Source organism: Dendrobates tinctorius, unplaced genomic scaffold, assembly GCF_039654945.1.
Source record: "Dendrobates tinctorius isolate UK_male_01 unplaced genomic scaffold, ASM3965494v1 ptg000237l, whole genome shotgun sequence".
Taxonomy (NCBI): domain Eukaryota; kingdom Metazoa; phylum Chordata; class Amphibia; order Anura; family Dendrobatidae; genus Dendrobates; species Dendrobates tinctorius.
Genome location: NW_027361904.1, coordinates 2,538,348 through 2,553,773, shown reverse-complemented (window position 1 = coordinate 2,553,773; position 15,426 = coordinate 2,538,348). Strand labels below are relative to the sequence as shown.

The 15,426-nt window shown below is 43.9% G+C and overlaps 1 protein-coding gene across 1 annotated transcript in view; it reads right to left on the bottom strand.

Annotated features, from left to right (window-relative positions):
* Positions 1–4,321: 4,321 nt before the first annotated feature.
* LOC141060473 (uncharacterized) overlaps positions 4,322–15,426 on the bottom strand; it is a 190,916-nt gene continuing 179,811 nt past the window's right edge. Inside the window, 1 exon segment of the mRNA XM_073556738.1 lies at positions 4,322–5,966. Within this exon segment, the coding sequence (XP_073412839.1) occupies positions 4,666–5,966 (1,301 nt within the window). The 3' untranslated portion in view covers positions 4,322–4,665.

The following is a 15,426-nucleotide window of genomic DNA, read 5'->3' as shown; positions in this document are numbered from 1 at the left end:
ACAGTACCACTCCTCCTGTATATATACACTGCACAGCACCACTCCTCCTGTATAAATACACTGCACAGTACCGCTCCTCCTGTATATATACACTGCACAGTACCACTCCTCCTGTATATACACTGCACAGTACCACTCCTCCTGTATATATACACTGCACAGTACCACTCCTCCTGTATATATACACTGCACAGCACCACTCCTCCTGTATATACACTGCACAGTACCACTCCTCCTGTATATATACACTGCACAGCACCACTCCTCCTGTATATATACACTGCACAGTACCACTCCTCCTGTATATATACACTGCACAGCACCACTCCTCCTGTATATATACACTGCACAGCACCACTCCTCCTGTATATATACACTGCACAGTACCGCTCCTCCTGTATATATACACTGCACAGTACCACTCCTCCTGTATATACACTGCACAGTACCACTCCTCCTGTATATACACTGCACAGCACCACTCCTCCTGTATATATACACTGCACAGTACCACTCCTCCTGTATATATACACTGCACAGTACCACTCCTCATGTATATATACACTGCACAGCACCACTCCTCCTGTATATATACACTGCACAGTACCACTCCTCCTGTATATATACACTGCACAGTACTGTGATGTACAAATGTCTGCAAGATATGTTTTCTGTTGCAATGTGCTAACAAATCCTCCATCCTAGGACATTGTAAACTGTCAGTAGTAGGAATTCCTTCCCCCCCAGGTTTTATCAACCCTGCCACTTCCTCTGGAAGAGCAGGAATGTTAATTAGCTAGACCATCTTCCTCACACCATTTGGCTTCTCTCAGCTGAAAGAGAAAAATGCGGGAAAAAGGTCTTTGTTTGAAATAAAAACTTTAAGAGCCTGCCCTGCGAAAACCGTACCAAGTAGAGATATGAAAATCATATTTCTGCGATCCGAGCAGACCCAGCTTCGCTGTGGTGCCTGTTGCAAAACTCTCGGATGTCCAGAACCTGAGATATGATTTGCGCCCAAATGGACGGTCATATCGCATAGATGTTTGATGTTTTCTTGATAGGCTCATTACGCTGGGTAACATGATACCACTGATGAGTCCATACCAGCTTCTCCCATAAAGTTATAGCTAATCTAAGTTTTGTAGCCAAAACATAACTCGGATGAGAGAGGAGGGATCAACCCAGAATGCATCTCTCCGTGATGTCACAAAGCAAAGCCTATAAGGCCTTCCCTGGGCAAACCAGCACAGAACAGCTGCAGAGTCCGTGCTGACAAGAACTCAGATGAGCGGAGAAGTGCAGCTCCGCCTCCACCCACCTTAAAGCCACATGGTCTGCCTAAGGAACAATATGGAACTGTGAGTGTAATCTCTTTGTTTTCTCCACTTTTATTTTATACCTGTACTGTACATATTTTATGTCTCAATTTTATAGCAACTTTTATCTGTAATCACTGTCCTCTTTCGGAAAATAAATGAAATTATTTAGATCTGTCTCCATGCTCTAAGAATCGAACTATACGCCTTTGTTAGATAATCGCTACTAATTCAAAGGGTTTGCCACGGACCCTCTTAATTTAACACTGTGAATTAAGTAACCGTGACTGGTGGCAGCGCGTTGTGCACGGCTATTGCGGCTTGCTGGCAGTCTAGAAGGGTCTTATATTGCTGAATAAGGGTCTGCGGCCACAGCATTGATAATTCCCTTACTGCAGAAGCCTAATTGCCGGTTCACAACAGGCAGCCCGTCCGGCGACTAATTATCCTAGGTGCAGTTCCCTGACTGACCTGAGGGTAAGGGGGGCGCCGGAGAGCTGCGAGTTCCAAAGTGGAACTGAGAAAGTGGGATATACATAAATCCCCGCAGTACTTGGAAGATTGATAGCAGTGGTGGGGCATCCAAATTAAACTCCCCCTGCGGCAAATTGTAGAGCGAGATTAGCTTGCTGGATATTTTTGTCACATGGTGCCGGTGGTGGGATAACTAAGATAAGCCCCAACGGTGCCTGTGATAGCTGTGTGCCGGCATTGTGTCACGTCCCTCCGTCCGCTGATACACCCGTGTCAGTGGTGGGATTGTGACATAGTGGTGACACAGGGTCCGCTGTCCGTCGCGTTTTGGTGGCAGCGGGACCCCCGTTAGTGTCGCCCGTAAGTAGACGAACGGCGGTGGGCTGTTCGTCACAAGTACCACTCCTCATGTGTATATACACTGCACAGCACCACTCCTCCTGTATAAATACACTGCACAGTACCGCTCCTCCTGTATATATACACTGCACAGTACCACTCCTGTATATATACACTGCACAGTACCACTCCTGTATATATACACTGCACAGTACCGTTCCTCCTGTATATACAGTGGGGAAAAAAAGTATTTAGTCAGTCAGCAATAGTGCAAGTTCCACCACTTAAAAAGATGAGAGGCGTCTGTAATTTACATCATAGGTAGACCTCAACTATGGGAGACAAACTGAGAAAAAAAAATCCAGAAAATCACATTGTCTGTTTTTTTTTCATTTTATTTGCATATTATGGTGGAAAATAAGTATTTGGTCAGAAACAAAATTTCATCTCAATACTTTGTGATATATCCTTTGTTGGCAATGACAGAGGTCAAACATTTTCTGTAAGTCTTCACAAGGTTGCCACACACTGTTGTTGGTATGTTGGCCCATTCCTCCATGCAGATCTCCTCTAGAGCAGTGATGTTTTTGGCTTTTCGCTTGGCAACACGGACTTTCAACTCCCTCCAAAGGTTTTCTATAGGGTTGAGATCTGGAGACTGGCTAGGCCACTCCAGGACCTTGAAATGCTTCTTACGAAGCCACTCCTTCGTTGCCCTGACGGTGTGCTTTGGATCATTGTCATGCTGAAAGACCCAGCCACGTTTCATCTTCAATGCCCTTGCTGATGGAAGGAGGTTTGCACTCAAAATCTCATGATACATGGCCCCATTCATTCTTTCATGTACCCGGATCAGTCGTCCTGTCCCCTTTGCAGAGAAACAGCCCCAAAGCATGATGTTTCCACCACCATGCTTTACAGTAGGTATGGTGTTTGATGGATGCAACTCAGTATTCTTTTTCCTCCAAACACGACAAGTTGTGTTTCTGCCAAACAGTTCCAGTTTGGTTTCATCAGACCATAGGACATTCTCCCAAAACTCCTCTGGATCATCCAAATGCTCTCTAGCAAACTTCAGACGGGCCCGGACATGTACAGGCTTAAGCAGTGGGACACGTCTGGCACTGCAGGATCTGAGTCCATGGTGGCGTAGTGTGTTACTTATGGTAGGCCTTGTTACATTGGTCCCGGCTCTCTGCAGTTCATTCACTAGGTCCCCCCGCGTGGTTCTGGGATTTTTGCTCACCGTTCTTGTGATCATTCTGACCCCCACGGGGTGGGATTTTGCGTGGAGCACCAGATCGAGGGAGATTATCAGTGGTCTTGTATGTCTTCCATTTTCTAATTATTGCTCCCACAGTTGATTTCTTCACTCCAAGCTGGTTGGCTATTGCAGATTCAGTCTTCCCAGCCTGGTGCAGGGCTACAATTTTGTTTCTGGTGTCCTTTGACAGCTCTTTGGTCTTCACCATAGTGGAGTTTGGAGTCAGACTGTTTGAGGGTGTGCACAGGTGTCTTTTTATACTGATAACAAGTTTAAACAGCTGCCATTACTACAGGTAATGAGTGGAGGAAAGAGGAGACTCTTAAAGAAGAAGTTACAGGTCTGTGAGAGCCAGAAATCTTGATTGCTTGTTTCTGACCAAATACTTATTTTCCACCATAATATGCAAATAAAATGAAAAAAAAACAGACAATGTGATTTTCTGGATTTTTTTTTCTCAGTTTGTCTCCCATAGTTGAGGTCTACCTATGATGTAAATTACAGACGCCTCTCATCTTTTTAAGTGGTGGAACTTGCACTATTGCTGACTGACTAAATACTTTTTTTCCCCACTGTATATATATATATATATATATATATATACACACACTGCACAGTACCACTCCTCCTGTATATATACACTGCACAGCACCACTCCTCCTTTATATACACACTGCACAGTACCGCTCCTCCTGTCCTTTATATACTGACTGTAATTCTCAGCGGAAACCAAGGGGAAGGAAAACCAGCTCACCTGCAGCGGCATGCGGCGTGGCTTAAGCATGAACTTGTGTATTCACACATTTAGTGAATCTTAAAAAACGGGTAACGTTCCAGCTTCTGAAAATCCAAAATGTTTATTAGACAATATAGAAAACAGATGGCAGGAGAAAGTTCACAGAGTGGGTATGCGGAAACGGGTTGGAAACACTCAAAGCCGTCCTTCTCCAAAGCTTCTCTAACAGTTTTTTTGAATTGTCTGGACTTCTCTTTTTAATGATGTGAAATAAAGCTGGACATTTTTATTCATACGGCCATGTGGATACATTTCCCTTTTTTACTCAATTTTCTCCAGTGGTCAACGGTATTGGATCCATGCCGTGTTAACAAGGAGCAATGCTACATTTACCACACGGTGAGAGTTTTCCCTATTTTTCTTTTGTGCTTCTTCTAGGTTTATCTAAAAAAAAAGTTAAGGCTCTTGGAAGAATGGGGTAAAAAAATGGAAATGCAAAAACAGAAATTGGCCATGTCAGGAAGCGGATAAAGCTACCATTTCCTCATTCTGAACTTGAAAGTGGCTTTTCCCTTGTAAATTCTTTGATGTTTAACAAGATCTGATCTAACAGTGAAACATTTTCCACATTCTAAACACGAAGATGGCTTCTCCCCTGTGTGAGATCTTTCATGTCTAATAAGATCTGATTTCTGGGTAAAACATTTTCCACATTATGAACATGAATACGGCTTCTCCCCTGTGTGAGTTTTTTGATGTCTAAAAAGAATACGTTTATTGTGAAAACATTTTCCACATTCTAAACATGAAAATGGCTTCTCCCCTGTGTGAGATCTTTCATGTCTAATAAGATCTGATTTCTGGGTAAAGCATTTTCCACATTATGAACATGAATACGGCTTCTCCCCTGTGTGAGTTTTTTGATGTCTAAAAAGAATACGTTTATTGTGAAAACATTTTCCACATTGTGAACATGAAAATGGTTTTTCCCCTGTGTGAATTCTCTCATGACTAACGAGATTTGATTTACGGGTAAAGTATTTTCCACATTTTGGGCATGAATATGGCTTCTCCCCTGTGTGAATTCTTTGATGTCTAAGAAGATTTTGTTTCTGGGTAAAATATTGCCCACATTCTGAACATGAATATATTTTTTTCCCTGTGTGCATTCTCTCATGAATAAAAAGATCTGATTTCTGCGGAAAGCATTGTCTACATTTTGGGCATGAATATGGCTTCTCCCCTGCGTGAATTCTTTGATGTCCTGTAAGATTTCGTTTCTGGGAAAAACATTTCCCACATTCTGAACATAAAAATGGCTTCTTCCCTGTGTGGGTTTTATGATGTCTTATGAGATCTGGTTTTAAGGTAAAACATTTGCCACATTCAGAACATGAAAATGGCTTCTCCCCAGTGTGAATTTTTTGATGTCTAATAAGAACATGTTTGTGATTAAAACATTTCCTACATTCCAGACATGAATATGGCTTCTCCACTGCGTGACTTCTCTGATGTGTAATCAAAATTGATTTTGTGGAAAAACATTTTCCACATTCTGAACATGAATATGGCTTTTCCCCTATGGGAACTTGTTGACGTTCGACACTCGATCTGTAATTTGTATTTTGTTCTACCGTCTGTGATAAATCAGGAGATAGGATCAGTCGAACAGGATCAAATGATACATTTTGGATATATGGGACGGAGGGTATATCTTCAATATTGGCATTTTTCTCACATCCATATTGAATGATGCTACAATCATCTGCATTAACGTGTGAAGATTTTGGATGTTCCTCTGAGCTCCCGGTACAGTCATCTGCAAAGGATAAAACTGATTATATTATTTTATAGCAATATAGCCTAATATAACGATTGTACTGACGTTATATGACATTACAATTGAGAAGCATTCATTTAATAACTTAATTATTGGTTGTAAAACAGATCACAACCTCAGAGCAGGGATCACTAGATCACAATGTTATGATAACAGGCTTTTCTGTTGCGGTTTTCCACTTCTGTGTTGAAGACATCTTCATGTCTCATGTCGGTCATCGCTCTTTTCTCAGAAATTTGCCCAGTGGAGAATAATAAGTGAACCTGTAGGTCCAAGCTGTTAGGTGCTGTCCATCTGATCACAATCCCTAGCTCCATTCGCTGCTGTTTAACTATTTAGATGCTGCAGCAATGGTTACATGGTTCCAACCTCTGTGCACACAACAAAATCGTGGAGTGCCGATAGGCTACCATGGAAGCTGGGTGCTCAATAAAGGCCCTGTCGACATCATTTTTAGAGCTCCTTTTAATTTCTTTATAGTCTGCAAATTCATTATTAATAAAAAAATAATAAAAAAACAGTTAAATTTACAAAAAATATATAAATATAATATATGTAATTCTATATACATACATACATTACATGTCTATTCACGTAATTTAGGAAGATGTGGCCTAAGGATACAACACTCTTAATTTAGGTTTGCAGAATTATTGGCAAAACAGGTCAAAAAGAGATTTATCTGACTTTGAAAAGTAAAACATGGTTACAAGTCTTACAGATAGAGGCAGAAGTTCTGAAATTGCTTGGATATTGGGACATGATCACAAAACCATAAAAAGTTTTGTTAGAAATATCAAACAGGGTCACAAAAAATGTGTTGAGAAAAAAAGTCAGATTAACTGCCAAAGATCTGAGAAGAATCAAACGTGAAGACAATCAGGAAGCCATTTTCCTACAGTGATGTCATATTCCAGAACTGCAACCTGCCTGGAGGCCAGAAGCACAAGGTGTTCAGTGCTCAGAGATATGGCCAAGGTAAGGAGACTGAACCCGACTACCACCGAGCAAGACACAGAAGTGGGAACGCCAAGACCGGGCCAAGAAACATCTGATATCGATTGTTTACAGATTTTATGGACTGTTGAGACAAGAGTAAATCTGGACGGACCAGATGGATGGACATGTGGCTGGATCAGTAATGGGCCTCCACTTCTTCTTAGAAGCCAGTGAGGTTGTGGGGGTGCTGGTATGGGCTGGGATAATTACAGATGGGATAGTTGGACCTTTTCGGGTTGATTATGGACTCAAAATCAACTCCCAAACCTACTGCCAGAATTTAGAAGACACTTGCTTCCAGCAGTGATACAGAAAAACGTCTGTGTGATGTACCATGTCTGCAAGATATGTTTTCTGTTGCAATGTGCTAACAAATCCTCCATCCTAGGACATTGTAAACTCTCAGTAGTAGGAATTCCTTCCCCCCAGGTTTTATCAACCCTGCCACTTCCTCTGGAAGAGCAGGAATGTTAATTAGCTAGACCATCTTCCTCACACCATTTGCCTTCTCTCCTCTTCAGAGCGGGAAAAACTTCTTTGTTTGAAACGAATAAAACTATGAGAGACTATACCATAAGAACCAAATACCCTAGAGATATGAAAATCATATTTTTGTAACCTGAGCGGTCCCAGCTTCGAGACCGCGTATGTTTCGAAGTTCTACCCTGTCCAGAACATGAGATAGGATTTGCGCCCAAATGGACGGTCATATCGCATAGATGTTTGATGTTTTCTTGATGGGCTCATTACGCTGGGAAACATGATACCACTGATGAGTCCATACCAGCTTCTCCCATAAAGTTATAGCTAATCTAAGTTTTGTAGCCAAAACATAACTTGGATAAGAGAGGTGGGATCAACCCAGAATGCACCTCTCTGTGATGTCACATAGGAAAGTCTATAAGGCATTTCCTGGGCAAACCAGCTCAGAACAGCTCAAGTCGTCGTGCTAGAAGGACCCCAATGAGCGGAGAAGTGCAGCTCCGCCTCCACCCACCTTAGCCGCATGGTCTGCCTAAGGAACAATATGGAACTGTGAGTGTAATCTCTTTGTTTTCTCCACTTTTATTTTATACCTGTACTGTACATATTTTATGTCTCAATTTTATAGCAACTTTTATCTGTAATCACTGTCCTCTTTCGGAAAATAAATGAAATTATTTAGATCTGTCTCCATGCTCTAAGAATCGAACTATACGCCTTTGATAGATAATCGCTACTAATTCAAGGGGTTTGCCACGGACCCTCTTAATTTAACACTGTGAATTAAGTAACCGTGACTGGTGGCAGCGCGTTGTGTACGGCTATTACGGCTTGCTGGCAGTCTAGAAGGGTCTTATATTGCTGAGTAAGGGGCTTCAGCCACAGCATTGATAATTCCCTTACTGCAGAAGCCTAATTGCCGGTTCACAACAGGCAGCCCGTCCGGCGACTAATTATCCTAGGTGCAGTTCCCTGACTGACCTGAGGGTAAGGGGGGCGCCGGAGAGCTGCGAGTTCCAAAGTGGAACTGAGAAAGTGGGATATACATAAATCCCCGCAGTACTTGGAAGATTGATAGCAGTGGTGGGGCATCCAAATTAAACTCCCCCTGCGGCAAATTGTAGAGCGAGATTAGCTTGCTGGATATTTTTGGTCACATGGTGCCAGTGTTGGGATAACTAAGATAAGCCCCACTGCGCCTGTGATAGCCGTGTGCCGGCATTGTGTCACGCCCCTCCGTCCGCTGATACACCCGTGTCAGTGGTGGGACTGTGACATAGTGGTGACACAGGGTCCGCTGTCCGTCGCGTTTTGGTGGCAGCGGGACTCTCGTTAGTGTCGCCCGTAAGTGGACGAACGGCGGTGGGCTGTTCGTCACAGTCTGCATCCTTCAAGAAAGCTATGATTTTTCTGCAGAACAATTCTCCATCACAGCACTGAGGTCTCCACTGCTTGGCAGCCAATAAAGGTCTTAAAGATGACCTAAACCCTAGTGAGAACTTCTGGGCCCTTCTTACACAGAAGATTTACGGTAAAGGAAAAGTCACCTCTCTGATCAGTGTCTGGAGCTGTGGTTGGTTATGGCCAAAATGATGAAGAAACTGACAGACTCCATGGATGGAGCTTATGGCTGTTATTGAGAAGAAGGGCGGCCATATTACTATTTTGGTCACCAAGATTATTTTGAAATGTGAGAAATGTATTTTGTACATTTTGAGTAGTTCGGTTGTTAGGTTCTTATTCTCAGTGTAACAGATGAAAATAAACAACCGAGATGGAAAACACGTATATTACTTACCGGTAATGTGTTTTTACGGAACTCATGACAGCACTCTTATATTCCCTCCTGTTACTAAGTCATCACCTTCTGGTTGGTGTGTTTTCACAGAACCCATGACAGCACCAACGAGGGAGAGGATCAGTCCTTCAAAGACAGGAAACCTTCAAGATACAAAGGGGGGATCCTCTCTCCGTATCAATGGATTACAGAGCAGGAGAGGACCTCCGAGATAGTGCACGCATATCTATATACATTTACATAAATACGTGGTCCATTGTTGATACCCCTAGTTTAATGACAGAAAAACCCACAATGGTGACAGAAGTAAATTGAATCTGACAAAAGTAATAATAAATAAAAATCTATGAAAATGAACAATTGAAAGTCAGACCTTGCTTTTCAACCATGCTTCCACAGAATTTAAAAAAAATAAAACTCATAAAATAGGCCTGGACAGAAATGATGGTACCCCTGAAAATAATGTGACAAAAGGGACATGTTAAATCAGGGTGTGTCCACTAATTAGCATCACAGGTGTCTACAATCTTGGAGTCAGTGAGTGGCCTGTATAGAGGCTACAGATACTCACTGTGCTGGTTGGTGACATGGTGTGTATCACACTCAACATGGACCAAAGGAAGCGAAGGGAAGAGTTGTCTCAGGAGTTTAGAAAGAAAATTATAGACAAACATGTTACAGGTAAAAGTTAAAAGACTATCTCCAAGCAGCTTGATGTTTCTGGGACTACACGTGTACATATTGTTCAGAAATTTAAACTCCATGGGACTGTAACCAACCGCCCTGGACTTGGCCGCAGGAGGAAAATTGATGACAAATCAAAGAGACGGATAATACAAATGGTAACAAAACAGCCCAGAAAAACTGCTAAACAGATTAAAGGAGAATTTCAAGCTCAAGGAACATCAGTGTTAGATCGCACCATCCGTCATTGTATAAGCCAAAGTGGACTTCATGGGAGACGACCATGGAGGACACCCTTGTTAAAAAAAATCATAAAAAAGCCAGACTAGAATTTGCCAAACTACATGTTGACAAGCCACAAAGCTTCTGGGAGAAAGTTCTATGGACAGATGAGACAAAAATGGAACTTTTTGACAAGGCACATCAGCTCTATGGTCACAGACGGAAAAATGAAGCATATCAAGAACACTGTCCCTACTGTGAAACATGGAGGAGGCTCTGCTATGTTGTTATGTTCTGGGGCTGCTTTGCTGCATCTGGCACAGGGTGTCTAGAATTTGTGCAGTGTACAATGAAGTCTCAAGACTAACAAGGGATTCTAGAGAGAAATGTGCTGCCCAGTGTCAGAACGCTTGGTCTCATTCACAAGTCATGTGTCTTGCAACAGGTTAATGACCCAAAGCACAAAGCTAAAAACACCCAAAAAGGCTAAGAGGAAAGCATTGGACTATTCTGAAGTGGCCTTCTATGAGCCCTGACCTAAATCCTATCGAGGAACTGGCATTTGCTGTCTGGAAAAGGCAACCTTCAAACACTAGACAACTGGAGCAGTTTGCTCTTGAGGAGTGGCCAAAATACCTGCCGAGAGGAGCAGAAGTCTCATTGACATTTACAGAAATCGTTTGATTGCAGTGATTGCCTCAAAAAGTTGTGAAACAAAATATTAAGTTAAGGGTACAATTATTTCTGTCCAGGCCTATTTCATGAGTTTTATTTTTTTAAAATTCTGTGGAAGCATGGCTGAAAAGCAATGTCTGACTTTCATTTGTTCATTTTCATAGATTTTTGATTTATTATTACTTTTGTCAGATTCAAGTTATTTCTGTGACCATTGTGGGTTTTCTGTCATTAAACGTGGGGTACCAACAATTTTGACCACGTGTGTAAACTATCCTTAACCACACCCCAAGTGGTACACTATATACAATAACCCACTAACCAGAAGGTGATGGCTTAGTAACGGGAGGGAATATAAGGGTGCGGCCATGGATTCCGTAAAAACACATTACAGGTACGTACTATATGTTTTTTCCAGTCATCCATGACAGCACCAACAAGAGAAAAACAGAGAATCATTCAATTAGGGAGGGACCACAGCCTGTAGAACCCTCTTCCAAAACGTGAGATCAGAAGAGGCAAAGAGATCCAGTCTATAGTGGCTATAAAAGGTGGAAGGTGACGACCACGTAGCTGTCTTACAGATATGTTCTATGGACACGTCTGTTCTTTCTGCCCAAGACGTTGCCATCGCTCTTGTAGAGTGGGCCCTCAGGTTGTGAGGGACTGGTCTTCCTGCGCCAGTATAGGCCAATTTGATAGCATCCCAAATACACCTGGATAGGGTACCCTTTGAGACTCTCATTCCTTTTCAAGAGTCCTGAAAGGAGATAAATAGAGCCCTATCCTTCCTCCAAAGTTTTGTTGCTAACAAATAGTGAAGAAGGCACCTCCTGACGTCTAGGGTGTTAAACTTATTTCCCTATTATTTTTAGAGTCAGGACAGAAGGACGGCAGAGATATCTCCTGTGACCTATGGAACTTAGATACTACTTTAGGTAGATAGGAAGGCTCAGGTTTTAAGACTACTCCATTGTCCATTACTACGGTAAAGGCAGTGTAATGGAACGGGGTTGGTGTGGTGTGACAGAGAGGCAGTGCTAATAGGAAAGTTCAAAAACAAAGTCTCTTTTAATGGTCAGCATACTCACAAACAGAAAGCAAAATAGTATCCTCTGGATCACAGCCAGAAAACAAGACCGTTCATAACCAAAACCAGTTGACGTGGGTGCCAGGCCTTTTAGCTCCGCTTGGCTCTGTGCTGCTTCACACAGTCAGAGCTCTGCAGTGCCTCCTGCTCTGCACACTTGTAAACCAAAACTGACACACCCAACCCTCTGCTGCAGGATTTTCTTTTTTTACAAGGAACCTGTGGCCGTAGGCCACCTGGAAGAACTGGCCCAGGAGGAAGCGGACCGCCCCACTACCATCCTGTAGTCTGCTTCAAAAATATAAGCCCATGGCAGGTTTTCTTAAATCTGCCTTGGACAAATAGCTTGCCTAAGACCAGCACTTACTTTTATTCTGCATTGCAATCACAGCTATGACTGTGACTGCAATGCACTCCAGCGGCCTCAATACGCTTCTGTACGCATCCTGGGGGACACATAGTGACCCTCACATATAACACCCGTCACTGCCTCACATACCCCCCCTCTGATCAAAATTGTGGGGTTAAACATTTGTCACCATACAGGGGGCCCGTGACTGGGTATCCGCATTTCCCTGTGACTTCCCTGCCCGATGTTCCACTGAAAAACTGAAGTTTTGTAGGGAGAGGAACCATCTGGCGACCCGAGCATTCCTTTCCTTTGTCTTTCTCGTCCAGACAAGGGGTGAATGGTCTGTTACTTAGCGAAACTGACGCCCGAGCAAATAGCAGCATAGAGACTCCAAGGCCCACTTAATCGCCAAGCACTCCTCCACTAAGCTATAATTTTTCTCCGACAGGGTCGGTTTCCTGCTCAAGTAGGTGACTGGATGCTCATTCCTGTTCACCTCTTTCGACAGCACCGCTCCTAGACCTACCTCCGAGGCATCTGTCTGCATGATGTTTCCTTGAAGTTTGGGCTAATGAGGACTGGCTGTCTACACAACGCTGGCTTCAGGGACTGGAATGCTTCCTCCGCTTGAGGATTCCACTGGACTAGCACGACTTCTTACCTTTTAACAGGTCAGTTAGGGGGTGCCGATTTTCCCGCAAAATTGGGTATAAACTGGCAGTAGTACCCAATGATGCCAAGGAATGCCCTCACCTGTTTGGTACTTAACGGCTTGGGCCAGTTTTGGATGGCCTCGATCTTGTTTACTTGGGGTTTGATAACCCCACGGCCGAGCACGTAACCTAACTACCAGCTTCCGTGAGTCCTATCGCGCATTTCTTTGGGTTCTCTGTTAAACCCGCGATTCTGAGACTCCAGCACTGCTTGTGGGACAGGTGGGTATTCCAATCCGCACTAAAGATGACTATGTCATCTAAATATGCCGACGCGTATTTCTGATGAGGCACTAATACAATGTCCATCAGCCTCTAGAATGTAACCCAAAAGGCAAGACGACATAGTGATAGAGACCCTCTGGCATTATAAAAACTGTCTTTTCTTTTGCCGATGCTGTTAACGGAACCTGCCAGTAACCTTTGGTGAGATCAAGTGTGGTGAAATACTGGGTCTTCCCCAGTCTCTCAATTAGCTCGTCCAGCCAGGGCATTGGATAGAGGTCAAACTTGGATACCTCATTTAATTTCCTGAAGTCATTACATCTGGCTTTAGAATCAGCACAATGGGGCTAGCCCACTCACTCCGGGATTCCTCGATGACTCTTAACTGAAGCATTTGCTTCACTTCTTCAGCAGCGATGGCTTAACTCCGGGCCTCTGATACGCTATAGTTTCATCCGTACCCTTTACCCAAGGCTTGGTGACAATTTCATGCTGCATCACTGAGGTCCGCCCCAGCAGCTGAAAATACGTCCGTATTCCGTTGCACCAGAGCCAGAGTCTCTCGTCTCTGCCGTTTTGTGACAGCGTCATTTATTTTAACCTCACCCCCAGCCGCATTCTTGACTGGTGACAGAGGGTTTCCCATTGGTATGACAGTAGTCGCCTCTGTGATCAAACATTCCCGGTCCTTCCAGGCTTTTAGTAGGTTGACAAAGTACAGTTTTCGTGTTTCCTTTTTACGGGTTCATACACGCTATAATTCACTTCTCCCACCTTCACCTGCATCTCATATGGCCCTTGCCACTTGGCCATGAGCTTACTCTCTGGAGTGGGCACCAGTACCAACACCCGGTTACCTTCTTTAAAAGGTCCTGACCGTGACTCTCTTATATGTGTGGCTCTGCACAGCCTGGGCATCCAACAGATGCTCTTTGACTATGGGTCTGACGGCAGCAATCCGGTCCTGCATGCTTACCACGTACTTGATCACACTCCAAAGCGGAGTTGGCACCTGTTCTCATATCTCCTTGTCTACATCCAGAAACCCCCTCGGATGCCTACCATACAATAGCTCAAATGGGGAAAACCTGTGGACGCCTGTGGTACCTCATGGATAGCTAACATCAGATGGGACATGTTATTGCCCTAATTCCTCCTGTCCTTGGAGACCACCTTCTTAGGCATTGTTTAAGGGTCTTATTAAATCTCTCTACTAGGCCGTCGGTTTGTGGGTAGTACACTGACGTACGTAGCTGTAAGCAGCTTACATAGCTCCCTGGTCACCTTGGATATAAAAGGAGTCCCCTGATCGGTAATGATCTCCTTTGGCAGCCCAAGGTGACAAAACATGGTAAACAGTTTGCGGGTGACTAGTTTTGCCGAGGTGTGGCGAAATGATATCGCCTCTGGGTACCACGTGTAGTAGTCCACTACGATCAGAATACGTTGGTGGCCCTGGGCGGATTTCAATACAGGACCCACCAAATCCATTGCTATCTACTCAAAGGGTACCTCTAAGATGGGTAAATGCACCAATGGATTCTGGAACTTCGCAATGGGAGTGGTTAGTTGGCACTAGGGACACGACTCAATACCATTGTACCTCCGCATACACTCCGGACTAAAGGAACCGCTGCAGTATGCATTCTTGGCTTTTCTTTACCCCTAAGTGTCCTCCCAGCATGTGTGTGTGTGCCATCTCTAGCACGGCCCGACGATATGACTGGGGCACCACCAACTGTTCTACCACTTCATCTCGGATTTTATCAACTCTATACAATAAGTCTTGGTTGACAGTCATGTGGGGAAAAAACATTTCTGCACCCGGGTGCTGAGCCACCCCATTTATTTCCACCACCCTTTCTCGTGCCTGTGTCAGGGTGGGATCCTGGAGCTGCGCTGTCCCAAACTTACCAGGGGACACTTCCAGCTCAGAGATCGGTGGGATCGCCTCGACCACTCCTGCCAATACCTCTAGAGGAAACCTATTGGGGTTACACTCTGTCCCTAGTTTGGCAATCCTTACAGCAGGTATCCCTGACTCGTGATCTTAGATTCCATGCCCGGAATAACATTTACCTTGGGAGGGTTAACCCTGGTCTCCCACAGGGACCAGAATAGTAGCAAGTCTCTGACCAACACAATCCCATATGGAAGGGACTTCACCACTCCCACCACATGTTTGATTTCTCAAATCGGTGTGGAAAAAGTAA